The following is a 16,486-nucleotide window of genomic DNA, read 5'->3' as shown; positions in this document are numbered from 1 at the left end:
GACTGAGGCAGTTCTTTATTCAAGAACATCCTTGTTTGAGAAATCGCTTTACACAAGACCCTGGTAAACAGTGATTTCAACAGTCAGTATCGTTTGAAATATTTTGTCTGCGTATAATTGTAAAACTGAAAACAAATGTGCTTTTTTTTAATGTGAATAGTTACCCCAGGGAGCGGCTGTTCAAGCAATGCATTCTCAAGGCTTGACTGTGGCTTTATCTGGCACACCACCTCCCCTACACACACTTAGAGAGGCCTGTGCTGGAATAAAATATAGATACGCAAATCAAACAAGGATAAAAAGTAACAGTGATCCCCAAATTATTCTCCCTCAAAGTCTTATAGCAATTACAAAGTACATCTACCGGCCAAGCAGCCTCACCAAAACAGGGGAAGCTGATCTGGCAACGTCATGACACATAAGTATCATTTGACAGCCCACAATTTAACATACATTGTATATGTCACTTTGCTGATGTTGTAAAACATTGGTCAGGGTGATAGGAGCTATATCCCCACTTGTATTTATTTTGTTAACTTAAAATCCAAGATGAACTAATTCATCTCATTCACCTGAACCATACCAGAGAGGCAATTACGCATTGTTTGGCTCCCTTAATATAAATAAGGCACATAAAAGTAGCAAAAGATTTTTCCACACAGCCATAAATTACTAAACTCAGTTACAAACAAGAAGGTACTTCCAAGTCCACTGCAGCGTCCTTCTAATAGAAGCTGAAAGCTACTGTTTGCTGATGGAAAAAAAGAGATTTTTCTAAGTTAGATATTTAACTACTTAAAAAGAAAGTGACAAACAACAACTTAATTTTCATAGCTGTAAAATGAAGGTTAGAGCAAAAGAGGAGAGAAACGTATTTCCAGCAGGTGCCCTAAGATTTAGCTTTGATATCAGACTCCTGTTCCACATACAGTGCAGATATATTCATTGAGCTGTTCCAAGTTAACTGCTAAAACACTGTGCAAAGTAGATTCCTGCTATATAAATTACAAACTGTGTGGCAGTAAAAATGGAGAGGGCTGCACCTGTAACTCAGTGTTTACTTTGTAGTGTTCTGAGAAACCAAGAAGACAAAGATTCTTTAATAAATATAACTTTTACCACGGTGGAAATCCAGTGGAAAGTCCCTAAAAACATTTCAAATAATGCAGTGAAAAGCTGTTATTTAAGTACTGACTTCCTCCTATTAATTCACTGCCAGGTATGTGGACTGACAAACATTTTAAATTAAAATTAAGGAACAGAGAGTAAGCATAGAGTCACAGAACCCTTAGATTTGGAAGGGACCCATGAAGGCCATCTAGTCCAACTCCCCTGCAATGAACGGGGACAGTATAGCTACACCAGGTTATCAGAGCCTGATCCAGACTCACCTTGAAAGTCTCCATGGATGGGGAATCCACCACTAAACTGACTGTAAAATATTTTTTCCTTATATCCAACCTAAGTCCATCCTCTTTGAGTTTGAAGCCATTTCCCTTTGTTCTATCACCACATATCCTACTAAAGAATCTGTCCCTTTCCCTCCTGTAGCTCCCCTTTAGATACTGAAAGGTTGCTCTCAGGTCTCCCTGGAGCCTTGTCCTTTCCATGATGAACAGCCCCGCATGTCTCAGCCTGTCCCTGTAGGAGAGGACCCACCCTGTGGATCATTTCTGTGGCCCTCCTCTGGATACACACCAACAGATCCACACCTCTCCTGTGCTGAGGACTCCACATCTGGATGCAGTACCCCAGGTGAGGTCTCACAGTGCAGAGCAGAGGGGCAGGATCACCTCCATTGCCCTGCTGGCCACACTGCTTTGGATGCAGCCCAGGATACAGTTGGCTTTCTAGGCTGCCAGGGCACATTGCTGGTTCATGGCCTGCCTCCCATCCACCAGTACCCCAAAGTCAAGGGGGAATGGTTTTAAACTGAGATATGGGAGGTTTAGGTTAGATATTAAAAGGAAATTTTTCACTCAGAGGGTGGTGATGCACTGGAACATGTTGCCCAAGGAGGTTGTGGATGCCCCATCCCTGCAGGCATTCAAGGCCAGGCTGGATGTGGCTCTGGGCAGCCTGGTCTGGTGGTTGGTGACCCTGCACATAATAGGGAGGTTGAAACTAGATTATCATTATGGTCCTTTTCAACCCTTTTCAGGCCATTCTATGATTCTATTATGATTTTATGATTCCACATGGCCCACAACACATCATTTGCAGGAGTTCATGATAACACAGGAATGCCTGAGGTGAATTAAATGTACTTCAGCTAGCAAAACTACATTAAACAGGCTCACATTTGAACTTCCTTTGCACAGATGGTTGGACCAGATGACCCCTGGGAATCCTTCTTAATCCAGGTTATCCTATGATCCCATGAAAGTTAGACCAAGTCAGAATAAGCCTATAACACACTTTACTACGTTTTACTTTACTGCCATCACATTCTACTGAATATTGGCATCTCCTTTTATTGCAGCGTTTATGCAATAACAAGACAATCTCAGCACCAATATGCTACTGGAATAGGCTCCCCAGGGAAGAGGTTGAATCACCATCCCTGGATGTGTTTAAGAGCCGTCTGGATGTGGTGCTCAGGGATATGATTTAGTGTAGGGTTGTTAGAGTTAGGGTTCTGGTTAGACTGCGGTTGGACTTGATGATCTTCAAAGTCTTTTCCAACCTGGGTAATTCTATGATTCTATGCCTTTTCTGACACAGATGTTTGGATGCTTTTCTGTTTGTCTTCAGTCCTTCCTAAACTAAACCTCCAGCCCTATTTCTATTGCCTTAGGTAAGACCGCCTGGACATCCATAACACCAATTCACCTTAAACTGCAACGCTACATAGCATTCAATTCCTTTTATTCCACTAACATTTCTAAACCGGTCTTTATGTACAGGCTGCAGCACCAGCACGTAAGAAAAACTGACGTCATCTGCATTTCACCAAGGGCGGAGGTAAACAAACACTTTCTTAAAATGAGTTCCCAAGAAATCCACGTTTCATAAAACCAAAACATCCTGTTTCTATAAACGGAACTGTCGAGCAATAATGTTCCAGAAGAGATGGAACTCAAAAAGGAATTGTTAATTTAATAACTTCTACTGTATTTAAGGTGTTTTTAGCAGTCAAAAAACTCCTTTGCTTTTACGTCCCTAACTGATATAATAGAACACCGAAAGGATATACAAATGTTTGCTGAGGCAAGGAGAACACCTCAAATCACAGTACTCAAATAAACAAACCATGAACTGCATTTGTTCTAACACAAACGGCTCTTTGAATCAGGTGGTGCACCAAATTTTAACCAAGAAACTAAGGGATTTAAGGTCTTAACAGCAGCCACAGTCTCATTTATCTTAACAGCTGATTTTGAAATAATGGTTCGTATGGAGTTCAACAACTCAGATTACACTGCAATTACTAGACAGGTTCATGAACTGTATCAGATATTCATCCTGGTACTCATTTGCACCTTAGAGTCGGTGGGAGCTTGTGATCTTCATCTTGCCAAGCTTGCACTGTCACTTCCCAAGCCTATGACTGCAAGCTTCACACTATCATCACTAGCTAATTTAGGATCAACGCAGTATAGAGAAGCCGAACGCTTTTGGTCTAGACATGAAGATTCAACCAGGGTAATTTATGGCCGGCATTAGGCAGAGGGTCAAACTGTATCAACATAAATGTCTCTTTTAGTATTAAGACACGTCAGCTCTTCCATTCTTCAACAAATATAATGCGCTATCCCTGTTGGCTTGGGTTGGAAGGAACCTCCAGGATCACCAAGCTCCAACACCCCTGCAGCAGGCAGGGCCGCCAACTTCCACGTTTAATACCAAACCAGGCTATTTGTACAGTACACCCAAGCCTTTATCAAACCTTTTACTGATGTCAGACTTTTCAGATTTAAATAGCTGGCCTCTTCTGACTATTCCAAACTCAGACTCCCTATGGAGGTGGTTGAATCGCCATCCCTGGATGTGTTTAAGAGCCGTTTGGATGTGGTGCTCAGGGATATGATTGAGCAGAGGGTTTTTAGAGTTAGGGTACTATGGTTAGGCTGTGGTTGGACTTGATGATCTTCAAGATCTTTTCCAACCTGGGTAATTCTCTGATTCTATGAACTCCAAGTGATGCAATCACCCAAAGTATTCAATAAGAATTCAGAACACTTCATGTAATAGATGCATATATACATACACAGTAATTGGTTGGGTTTGGGCTTGTTTTGATTTTCTAGTTAAATCCTATTATACTGGACAGAAGCACAGGGAAACTTCAAAGACTAGCCCTGTTCCCCACACACAGAGTCTGAAATGCAATGCTTGTGTTTCACCATTCCCATAGCAACAGCATTTTAATTCTTCATTTCAGAGCCTTTCCCTGTAGGAGCTAAACCACACATTCATTCTTACTCTCCTTTAAAGTGTACTTGTAGAGAAGTCTCTCTTTTTTCAGGCTACCACTGCTTCCCAGACGAACATGACTTACACTTTTGTGATAAACTCGATGTTGGAGGTATCACGTGGCCATCTCTCCCACAGCTTAACCTTTAAGTGCATAACTGAAATGCTTCTGTGGGACTACCAATTACTGCAGCTCTTTTACTACCGCGCAAAACTGTTCAACACCAAACTGAGCTATAAGACTCCAGAATCCATTTTTAGCCTAGGGCTCTAGGCCAAGAATAACCTTTTCAGTTCTCTAGGAAGACAAACACACAACGATATAAAAACTGACAGAGGGAATACAGCACTTCTTGCCAAAGGAGTTATTATTTTAAAATATATGTTTTTGAAGATCATACTCTTTTATCTTACCTGATTCTTAACCTAGAGCACATCTACAATAACATCCTTTTAAAAACTAAGTATTTCTGAGCCATACTACCATCTTTCTGTAACAAACGCTACTACAGAACAGCCTCTCCATTCTTACATTGCATTAATACATTTAAAGCCACTCTGAGGACTTAGAACCGTAACGAAAGCTTCCAAGTTTCAATCTTTACAACAGCATCTTCCAGAAGATCTCAAGTAAAATGACTCAACACCCATTCTTATGGACATCTTATATTGTGCTCACTGAGATGTAAAAACAGAAGCCAGAGTACCAAGGTACCAAAACTAACTTCTTTTTAGAGTTTGTTTCTGCTCCTCATTCTCCCTATCAGTGTAATCATGGATAACTTGCATCTTTACAGAACATTGCTCAGTCAGAGCAAAGTTTGAAAGGTAATTTTTATACAGAACAATATATATAGAACAAGGTCTATGCTGGGACCAAATGAAACCAACTGAAATCATCCCTTGAAAGATCATTATATTAGCACTTAACAGAAATACATAAGAGGCTTTTACATTTATCAGTACACAAGACATTCAGCTTATTCTGTCCACCCTTAAGAAGGTCCTGATTGGTTAGAAGTTTAATTCAGCACACTCTAACATGCCAGTAGTTGATATATAATAAGAAGAAATATACAAACAGAGTAGCTGTCTTGTCTCTATATACAAACAGAGTAGCTGTCTCGTCTCTAAAATCCCTTATTACAATTTGAACAAACTCAAGTTCATTTTGGATATATTATCCTATAGACAAGACATTAGTATAGAGCAATCCGAACTGCCTGGTAAATGGAACACAGGCAAAGAGCAGGCATTCAGCCAGGCCAAAAGTCAAATCTTGGAACAGAGATGGCAAGCGATACGCACCAAGTAGGGAAACAACACCATACATAGTGGAAGGCAGTACAACAGTTTTCTTGAACTTGGATGAACTCAATAAATAAATAAATAAGCCTCGGAATCACAACATCCAGCAAACGTGGGAAACCTGAGTATAAGTCTCACCCCCTAAACTATCACAGCAGCTCCTTAACAATCAGGGCAGCCTTCAACCCCAGCTGCTGAGAAGACTTCTTTCATCAGAAATCCCATCCCAGAAGTCTTCACCCCAGCCAGTGTTCTGTCATTATACAACATGTGAATGACATGACACTCCTCCTCTCCCACTGAACAGCACTGTTACTATGTTTGCTGCGCCTTAAAGTGGTTGAATTGAACAAACTCATCTAGGCCTTGGTGCTCTCAGTAGAAAGAGTTATAGCAAGGGCATGACACATCTCATGTGAATTGTTTTATCTACCATTTCTCCTACTATATTTATAAACAGCTAAAGTCCAAAAGTAAAACAACAAGTCATTTACTAATAATTCTGCTTGCCATTGCAACAGTTTCACTATCTTTAAAACTCCAGACAAGGCTACAAACAAACTGCCATAATTGTATTTCTGATATCTTGCCTCACTTCCCATAAACCTCTTCTGAGTGTACATTCTGCTCCACTTCTTCCCTTACGAGATTCATCTCCAATTCAATCTTCTTTTTCTATCATATTTCTTGCCAGCTTTCCTCAACTCCTCCACCAGTTTCAGTGATTACCAGTTTATTTCTATGTACACCTTTTACAAACCTGCTCCTTTCAAGGCCAGGTTGGATGGAGCCCTAGGCAGCTGATCTAGTAATTGTGGAAGTTTGGTGGCCCTGCCAGGCAGGAGGGTTGGAACTTCCTGATCCTTGAGGTCCCTTCCAACCCAGGTCACTCTGTGATTCTGTGATTCCTTTCTCATCACCAGCAACAGATCCAGCTGGGCACTTGCACTATTCACGTTGAATGTCTTGTATTTCACAGCACTGAAACTTAGAAAGAGAAGTTTGATTTCCTCCCTAAAGCAGGAGTCTCAGATCTACCTTGCTGTTCGGATGTGGTGTTCAGGGACATGATTTAGAGGAGGGTTGTTAGGGTAGAACAGTCAGGCTGTGGTTGGACTTGATGATCTTTAAGGTCTTTTCCAACCTGAGCAATTCTGTGATTCCATGATCTGAAAATGGTTTCAGAAACGAGGGTTATCAAGAAAGGTGAGTAAGGTAACAGAAAAGAAACACCTTCTGACATACTTCCCTGTTTGTTCAGTACAAATAATTCCCTCCATTCAACAAGGAGTACAAGTTTCCAGGCTCCAGCCTCAATATGTAACTACTGCAACTTGCGCTAAGGAATGAAATCACTCACCTACAGAAAGCCAACAAAACCACCTTATCCATTCAGCAGCACAAATCACTTCAGAGTGCTCTATTTTCACATTCAAAACCTCCAGCCACTTCTAGTGTCCTCTCTAACCATACCCAGAAAAGCTACTTTACAGGCTTCTAACTAAGGGGGGGGGGTCACAATTCCCATAAGTTCAGCAGAACATGAAACATTTCATGTGTCTTCAGTAGCAAATGCAAACCTCAAACTTCAAATTAAATGCAGAACTAACCCTCACACAGCTCTGCCAAGATCGTCTTCTCACTCCTAAAGTTTGACTTCTTTCTTCTTTAAAAAGTATTTCTCATACGGAGCAGGACAGGAGGAAGAGAGACTGTTATTGTTATTTCTATTTTTAAATAGTTAGGAGGTTTACAGATATTATGGTGCTCTGTACCATACAAGGTAAAAAAGGGATAAAACAGCAAGCTGGCCAGCAAGATACCCTTGGGGGAAAAGGGCGGGGAGAAGCATTGACATTTTAGAACTGTTCTCACAGGGACGCATCTCCCCACAGATTTAGAAGAAAGCAATAATTCCTTCAGAAGCTTAACTCCTCGGTACCTTTACAAGGATCACTTTACAGGGACTGGTACTACTCCATTCAGTGGGTTTTTTGCCTAACAAAATACAGTCAGAGTGCTATAACAGATCAGGAGACAAAACAACCATCTCTACCTTTGCCACCAATCTGCACTCTAAAGTGAATCACAGAATTGTAGGGGTTGGAAGGGACCTCTAGAGATCATCGAGTCCAACCCCCCTGCCAAAGCAGGCTCCCTACACCACGTCACACAGGTAGGTGTCCAGGAGGGTCTTGAATATCTCCAGAGAAGGAGACTCCACCACCTCCCTGGGCAGCCTGTAAAGAGATGTGAAGATGGTTCTGGCTTTTTTCATTTTGCATATTGTTGAACAAAAAAAAATAAATGAGCAGGTTATTTTCCTAATTCTGGTCTCATGAGAAAACGATAATGATATTTCTCACTCCTGTTTCAGAAGTGCCATTTAAATTATTAAATCGTACTGATTTTAGCTGTGATTTCAGTACCTAACCAGTGTGGGAATTGTCTCCAATCTGGCAGATGCCTCACCAGCACAGTTTGCTGCCAGAGGAAACCGCTCATCCCATCCTTCCCAGAATGGTCATTCTGATATGCAAAACAAAAGCACCAAAGGCTTGGCTGCTCTTGCAACATTGTAGGCTGTGCCACTGCTGAAAGCCACTGGCCTCTCCTGCAGGCAAACGAATGCCAAGCTTTCTAAATTTAAATTCAGCAGTTAACCTTTTACAGTATGAATTCCAAACAATTATTTGCAGCAGAAGATCCGTAAATGTCATCTGTTAGTTCAATCATTTCCTCCATGTTTTTCTAATCTCTGTTCACAAAATTCTGATTGCTAACTTAACTGCTCAGAAAATCAGTTTTTCCTCAGTTTTACAGACACAAAGTATTCAAAGCCATTACGTTCAGTCAAGAACATAGAAGCTCACCCGCTTGCTCGCAGAGCCTTTCCATTTGCAGTCCAGAAGGCCAACTGTATCTTGCATGGCAACAAGAGAAGTCTGACCAGCAGGGTGAAGGAGGTGATTCTGCCCCTCTACACTGACCTCTTGAGACCCCACCTGGAAAACTGCATCCAGTTCTGCAGCCCCCAACACAAGAAGGACATGGAGCTGTTGGAGCAGGTCCAGAGGAGGGCCACAAAGATGATCAGAGGGCTGGAACACCTCCCCTATGAGGACAGGCTGAGAAAGCAGGGGCTCATCAGCCCAGAGAAGAGAAAGCTCCTTGAGAACCTTACAGTGGCCTTCCAGTTACCTGAAGGGGGCCTACAGGTAAGGGCATGGAATAACAGAACAAGGGGAAACTGCTTTAAACTCAGAGGGTAGACTGAGACTAGATATTAGGAAGAAATTCTTTACTGTGAGGGTGGTGAGACACTGGAACAGGTTACTTGCCCAGTGAGATTGTGGATTCAAGGCCAGAACGGGGCTTTGAATAATCTGTTCTATAAGAAGGTGTCCCTGCCTGTAGGAGAGGATTGGAACTACAAGATTTTAAAGGTCCCTTCCAAACCAAACCACTTTGATTCTTTCACTTCCACCACTTCATACATTTCCACTCAGTATTTCACACATTTTTTTCCCCTCATTTCTTACCTTCTGCCTCTGAATAATATCTTCTTTACACCCTTTTTTTCTGGTATTTTCTGATATTCATTCCAACATGGCACAGTCGATTCTGCCCTGGTCTCTTCCTCTCACTCAAGTACTTTATATTTTCAAAACTCTTGTATAATGACTGTAGTCAGATTCACACTGCCTCACCTGCTGGACAGATGCCTAAACCAAAATGTCTTTTGCATGAAGGACACAAAAGAAACAGACCAGAGGAAGAGGAGACATACAACCCACACAGGATTACTCCATCTCTGCCTCCCAACAAGGATTGTAACCACACGAGCCTCTCTCATGAAAAACACAGTAGTTTCACTAAAAGCACATGTAGCACTTCTACCACCACAACAGCACTTTCAGAGCTCCGAGCCAGTCATCTCTAAGACAAATGGGTCAAGGACACACAGTGACAAGATTTTCACAACAGAAATCAATTTTCATCCATCTTTATGCAGAGTGTGGTCAAACATGCTTTGTCCTGTTTCAGCCTGGAGAAGAGGAGGCTCAGGGGAGACCTTATAGCTCTCTATAACTTCCTGAAGGGGGGTTGTAGTGAGCTGGGGGTTGGCCTCTTCTCTCGTGTAATCAGTGATAGAACTAGAGGGAATGGTTTTAAGCTGCGCCAGGGGAGATTCAGGCTGGACATTAGGAAGTATTACTTCTCGGAAAGGGTAGTCAGGCACTGGAATGCACTGCCCAGGGAGGTGGTGGAGTCACCGACCATGGGAGTGTTCAAGAAACGTTTGGATGTGGTGTTGAGGGATATGATTTAGCTGGGAAGTATTGGTAATGGTTGGACTAGATGATCTTCTAGGTCTTTTCCAACCTTGATAATTCTGTGATTCTGTGATTCTGTCAGCTCTAGGTAGAGCTGTTTGAAAAACAGCTCCCCTAAATTGAAAGTTAACATTAAGGGTAAAGGTTCAATGAACAGCTGAGCTTGCTGCAGCTGCAATTCAGATGTTCCGCTCTCCTTCCCGCTGTGATTTCTATGCTGTCAATCTATTTTACCCTCAGCTGTTGTACTTTTGGAGCTTCCCTGCCAGCCAAAAATAAAAAAAAAATTAATAATAATTTAAAAATAAAAAGAAACATCACATTGGGGACGGAGATGAATACATGCACACAGCCCCTACAGCCAACAGTAGAAAGCCATTAATCTTCCCAAGCCGCATTCTGAAAGGGTAACCAGGCAATCGAGTACTTCTAATTTGCTTTCATGTAACAAAAGCCACCCTGAGCTAGTTCACGTTATTTAGTGCTGAGAAATGCCTACCGGCACCTGCAAAGTCACTGACCGCATTTCAGCTATGAGAGTATAAATCTCCTGACAAAAGAGGTAACTTCCAAAAGCACAACTCGCTACACTGCACGCAGCAAAAGAGCTAACAGACTCTTTTCAACAGGAGTCAATAGTCTTAATGTTTACATGATTCACAAACCAAGCGGACATACACTGCTTTGGGGAAGTGAAAACACAACCAAATGGTTTCAGAGTGGCACACAGAAGTTTTAAGTGCCTATGTTTATGGACCTTAAAATCCATTTAATTTGATAAAGTTTCTTCATGAAGGGAGCATTTAACAGGAGGGGGAACAGCTGTTTACAAGGGTGGACAGTGATAGGACTAAAGGGAATGGTTTGAAACTGAGACAGGGGAGGTTTAGATTAGACATTAGGAGGAAGTTTTTCACTCAGAAGGTGGTGATGCACTGGAACAGGTTGCCCAAGGAGGCTGTGGATGCCCCATCCCTGGAGGCATTCAAGGCCAGGCTGGATGTGGCTCTGGGCAGCCTGGTCTGGTGGCTGGCAACCCTGCACATAGCAGGGGGTTGAAACTGGATGATCATTGTGGTCCTTTTCAACCCAGGCAAGTCTATGAAATATCTCAGCATCAACCTTATGAAATATCTATGAAGCACTGCTCTTCAGAAAAAAAATACAGTTAGTTAAAACAGATGTCCAGATAGACAATGTTATAAAGGTAAAGTCTGAAAACTACATCTATGCTGATGGATAGATAATATCAAAATTGCGTTAAGTTTTTAACCTTGATATAGACACGATAATCTCAATAAAGAGCTGCATCCCATAAGTTTTGGCTGCAGAATAACATTCAATTCACTTGTGAGAGTTAAGAAGTGCACTGCCTCCTCTTCACTTAATACACAAATAACACCTTAAGTGTAAGGGAATAAGTAAGACTAGAAATAAACACAGGAAGGTTGTAGAAAGAGACCAGTCATTGAATATAAGAATAAATAACTTCGGGGTTTGTTTGTTGTTTCTTTTCTTCAGCTGCCTGGTTTTATGGCATTGCTTTATTGACATGAATTTTGGATCAGATAATCAAAATATAAATCCCAGATCATAAGCAGTAACTACTCTAGAGAATTCTTAAAAGGAAAGTGACATATCAAACCTCATGTCCGAATAATAACCAAATACTGGAGTCCATTTGATAGCTACTATGGGCTCACGAAAGTGTGCAGCAGCACAAATGAATAGGTCTGTATTGGTGACATCCGTCCTGGTGTAAAGAAGCCAAAGAACATTTATAGGAATCACAGAATGACCCGGGTTGGAAGGGACCTCAAGGATCATGTAGTTCCAACCCCCCTGCCTGGCAGGGCCACCAAACATACACATTTCCTAGATCAGGTTGCCCAGGGCCCCGTCCAACCTGGTCTTGAACACCTCCAAGGACGGGGCATCCACAACCTCCCTGGGCAGCCTGTTCCAGGGCCTAACCACTCTCCTAGTGAAGAACTTCCCCCTAACATCCAACCTAAATCTTCCCTCTTTTAACTTAAAACCATTTCCCCATGTCCTGCTATTGTCAGCCCTTTCGAAGAGTTTACTCCCCTCATGGGTGTAGGTTCTCCTCAGGTATTGAAAGGCTGCAATGAGGTCACCCCACAACCTTCTCTTCTCCAGGCTGAACAAACCCAACTCCCTCAGCCTGTTGCAATAGGAGTCGCAAGCTTCTCTCCCATCTCAACACAACCAAGAGCAAGTGCCTAACCCTGAAAAGGATGAAACAGGGACCCAGGAGGAAAAGTTCAAGGGATCTATCTTCAAACAAGCAGCCAAAGCCTACAGAGGTTGAAGTGATACAGGCAGCCCTGGATACACATTTAAGTATCAACTTTGAGGCTTTTTCTTCCTCTTTTATAAACTAACATGCTTATAGCATTCCCAGTGGTTCTGAGGAATATAATTGCATACTATTACTTAAGAACTATGTGATTATTGCACCGCGGTCTTCTGCTTAACCCACCCTGTAATAAAAGTGATAAGAATAGCAGTTATTGTTTTTGAAATGTTTTTTTGCAATTCATCCACATTGATGCGGTTTCAAACATCTGACTAGACTCAAGATCCTCTACAGAGAGGATGTACTTTCTTCTAACCATACTGCACACCATGCAAGCAAGATACTTCCATATGGTTCAGCAGAGCAGGTCATGCTCAGCTCTCTAGTGGTGACGCACTGGAACAGGTTGCCCAAGGAGGCTGTGGATGCCCCATCCCTGCAGGCATTCAAGGCCAGGCTGGATGTGGCTCTGGGCAGCCTGGTCTGGTGGTTGGTGACCCTGCACATAGCAGGGGGGTTGAAACTGGATGATCATTGTGGTCCTTTTCAATCCAAGCCATTCTATGACTTCATGATTAGAAAGCCGTACACACGCTCACAGAATTGTGTGCCTATGCAAGATGTATTCAATGCAAAGTTACAGAAGAAACTGCAGTAACAGAAACTGACAAGTGAGAAGCCTCCGCAGTTGCTGCAGAATGTAACTACAGTAGAAGTCAAATGATTCGCTCCCAGCTTTTAAGGCAGCGTACATTCCTTTTGCAAACTTATCAACTGCTACAAAAACTCTGACCCCAAACTTCAAGAAAACAAAAACAACACGAACAGAGAATCTCAAGTTTAAGGCTTCAATCTTCCTTAAAGCACTAAAAACATTTGCAGAAGACAAGCCTGATAACATTTTATTAAAGTCTGGAGACCATCATTGTCTCAAACTATGAACCCTCTGAGTACCTAATGCTAAGACACTGTCAAGATGCAGACAGGGTTTCATTCTTCTGAAAATCCCCTTCTCCTCAGAGAACTCAATCCCCTGCGCTTGTCTTCGAAGTCACAGATTGGCTTCGTTTCTCTGTGAGATTAATCCTCTTTAGCAAACAAAACGACTACTCCCACCCCGAACATGAGCTCAAAGACATCGGTACATCAAATCCAAAAGTAAAAGTCACTCGTTGCAAGGACACATTGCAAGTGGTCCAAGAAAGCGCTGTTTTTGTATCGTGCACGTTTACGGAGAGGAAGTGAGAGAGAAAATTCCCATCAAGAGTTTGTCCTGAGAGTTACAGAAAGCTGGATTGAAGCCAAGCGTCTCTTCTGTTTATATATTCTACTTATGTAATGTAACAAGTGGAAAGGAACACAGCTTTTCTTCGGGAAACGTATCAACACAGGACTGAACCCACAAGGCAAACAATTCTCACTAATAAGTTACAACACGCTGTTACAAACAACATAAAGTAACCATAGATTAGCACACGGTTTTCCTAATGGGAACGAGGAATAAAGGGCAGTTGTTACAGAACAAGTTTCACTGATGGATGAAATGAAGATTCCTACATATATATCTATTGATATATATAGATATATGATCTATTGATAGGAGAGCTCACACTAACTGTGAAATCCATTCAGCAACAAGTGACAGAGCTAAAAAAACAACTAAATCTTTCTTCACTAGGAGAGTGGTTCAGCCCTGGAACAGGCTGCCCAGGGAGGTTGTGGATGCCCCGTCCTTGGAGGTGTTCAAGACCAGGTTGGACGGGGCCCTGGGCAACCTGATCTAGTACATGTGTATGTTTGGTGGCCCTGCCAGGCAGGGGGGTTGGAACTACATGATCCTTGAGGTCCCTTCCAACCCGGCTCATTCTGTGATTCTGTGAAGTACTAGAGACGCTGCTCTGCTCCCTACAGCTGGGATAGACACCAGCAGCTATGTTTCTACAGAAACACATAAATATCCTCATGTGCAGGATTAAGTGGGAGCTGAGGCTCATGTTATCACATGCTTGCATGCAGGTATAGCACCTGCTGTGCTGTGGGACAGAAACAAGTGATCACTTGCCTGCTCCTTTACTGTTACAACACAACTATCTTCAGCAGGCAAACGGGGACACAAAAGGGCATGTGGAGGTGGTACAATAAATATCTTCAGAGCATACCAACATTCTTCTAGTGTGGGTTTCTACTGCTCTGCCAAGCGACACTATGCAAAGAACAAATCAGGTTCCAGCCTCTTACACAAACAGGGGCAGAAAACCAGATTACAGTCCACTGTTGGGAGCTGCTCCTTGAGATGTGAAACAAGTGGGCATTTTCCATGCTGGAAGGAGGCACAAGGACAAGGTGAACACAGACTGCAAATGCTTCCCCTCTCTACACCTTTCTACAAGGCTTTTAGGCCTGTCTCCTCTGTGAATGTATGTAATGATGGTGTCCCCTACTGTAAAGTGAGTACAGCGCATGTAAAGATGATCATTTTTGCCTTGGAAGACAGCATTACATACAGAGGTGGAAATATTGCTGTCTGACTTTGTACGATTCTACTTACACGGTCTGACAGCAATAGGACAAGGAGGGATGGCTTTAAACAAAAAGGGGAAATTTAGGTTAGATGTTAGGTGGAAATTCTGTGCTCAGAGAGCTGAGGCACTGGAACAGGTTGCCTGGCAAAGCTGAGGGTTCCCCATCCCTTGAGGTGTTCAGGGCCAGGTTGGCTGGGGCCCTAGGCAGCCTTACCTCATGGATGGCAACCCTGCCATCTTTAGGGTCTTTTCCAACCCAAACCATTCTAATAACTTTAAGGATACAACAGCAGATGTCAACCCTACTGTCTGACAGTGAGAACGACAGCAAGCTCCCTGTGGAGCAAAAGTGCTCCTCCACGTGTAGCGAGACATATTAAGAAGCATTCGTGTGCATCTTCACACACAGACCTTCGCCCCTCCATGACAGGCGGGTGCACCCACACTGTAAGAAAGTATCCAACCCAACATGAACGTGTGTTCCTCACACAACCACATCCAAAGGTGGGCTCCAAGGAAATACAGAGCCGTGCAGTCCTCAAGGTTAGTGCAGAAACCAGGCGTAAGCCTGAAACCCCCCCCCACTCTCACAGCTCTGCCTCACTCGATGCAAAAGCAGCCTACAAGTACATGAGTGTGCGTGTGGGGAGGTGGGGGGTGGCTGCAGCCATCTGGGAGCCAACACCTACCTCAAGCACCGAGCTGAGCAGGGGGCGAAGATAAGAGATAAGCGATAACGTCCACGCAAAGCTGCTTGCCCCAGAGGTTGAGTTGGGAATGGAAGCAATGTAACCTGAGGGGGCGAGAGCGAGGAGAGCGGGACCCCTCGGAGATTTAATGGTCACCCTTCGCCTCCTGAAGGTGGGACCCCGGCCGCCCCCATCCCGTCCCGTCCCCTGTTCCTCACCTGCCCGCACCGTGTCGGAGAGGTCGTGTGTGAGGGCGGAGGCGCTGCGCGGGAACTCCTTCAGCTTCCTGCCGCTCAGGTTGAGCCCCCCGGAGTGAGCCGCCTCCTCCAGCGCCCGCTCCAGACCGCGGTTCAGAGGCTGCAGACCCAACGCACCGCCGCCTCCACAGCCGCCGCCGCCGCCCACCCCGCCCGCTGCCACCGCCAAGGCAGCTGCGGGGAAGGGCTGCGGCTCGCTTCCCAGCGTCGCCATCTTTCCCCTCACCGAGGGGAACGCCAGGGGCCGCCGGAGCCGCCTCGCTCTCCCTCCTTCCTCCTCCTCCTCCTCCTCCTCCTCCTCCCGCTCGCTCGCTGTGGTGCTAAGGAGGGGCGGAGAGGGGGGAGCGGCGGAGAGTGCAGAAGGCGGAGGCGAACGGGGCGGGTAAAGCTCCAACTCTACGCATGCTCCGCCTCGCCCCCTCCGCTTTCCCTTTCCCCGACGGAGAGGAGCAGGGCGGGCCGCTGTGGTGCCACCTGCCGGCGGGGAACGCGCCGTGTTGAGGCGGGGAGCCTCATTTGGAAATTAAAGGCTGTGGAGGTTCCTACTGCTGTTCTCCCTGCGGAGAACCTGCCCTCAAGAAGGACTTTCTGAGGCTCGCTCCAGCCTTGTGCTTGTGTACGGCGCCTGGGGTTTGGT

At 44.1% G+C, this 16,486-nt stretch overlaps 1 protein-coding gene across 26 annotated transcripts in view; it reads right to left on the bottom strand.

The window, feature by feature from the left end:
* LRCH1 (leucine rich repeats and calponin homology domain containing 1) overlaps nt 1-16,285 on the bottom strand; it is a 101,597-nt gene extending 85,312 nt beyond the window's left edge. For 15 of the 26 annotated variants that reach the window (XR_001552658.3, XR_014942114.1, XR_001552659.3 and 12 more), the window contains exon 1: nt 15,811-16,268. Coding sequence is in view for 9 of the 26 variants with exons in the window: in XM_085536164.1 (XP_085392290.1) it covers nt 15,811-16,063 (253 nt within the window). In the remaining 17 variants the exon portion in view is untranslated. Of the gene's footprint in view, nt 1-15,810 lie in introns of all 26 variants that reach the window. The other 11 variants (XR_001552655.3, XR_001552660.3, XR_001552656.3 and 8 more) reach the window with 3 other exon arrangements.
* Between the last annotated feature and the right edge of the window lie 201 nt (nt 16,286-16,486).

The sequence above is a fragment of the Coturnix japonica genome, chromosome 1 (genome assembly GCF_054131305.1).
Source record: "Coturnix japonica strain WE chromosome 1, WE-NBRP24, whole genome shotgun sequence".
Taxonomy (NCBI): Eukaryota; Metazoa; Chordata; class Aves; order Galliformes; family Phasianidae; genus Coturnix; species Coturnix japonica.
The sequence above is the reverse complement of the archived record's forward strand: the minus strand, read 5'-3'. Positions and strand labels throughout refer to the sequence as shown.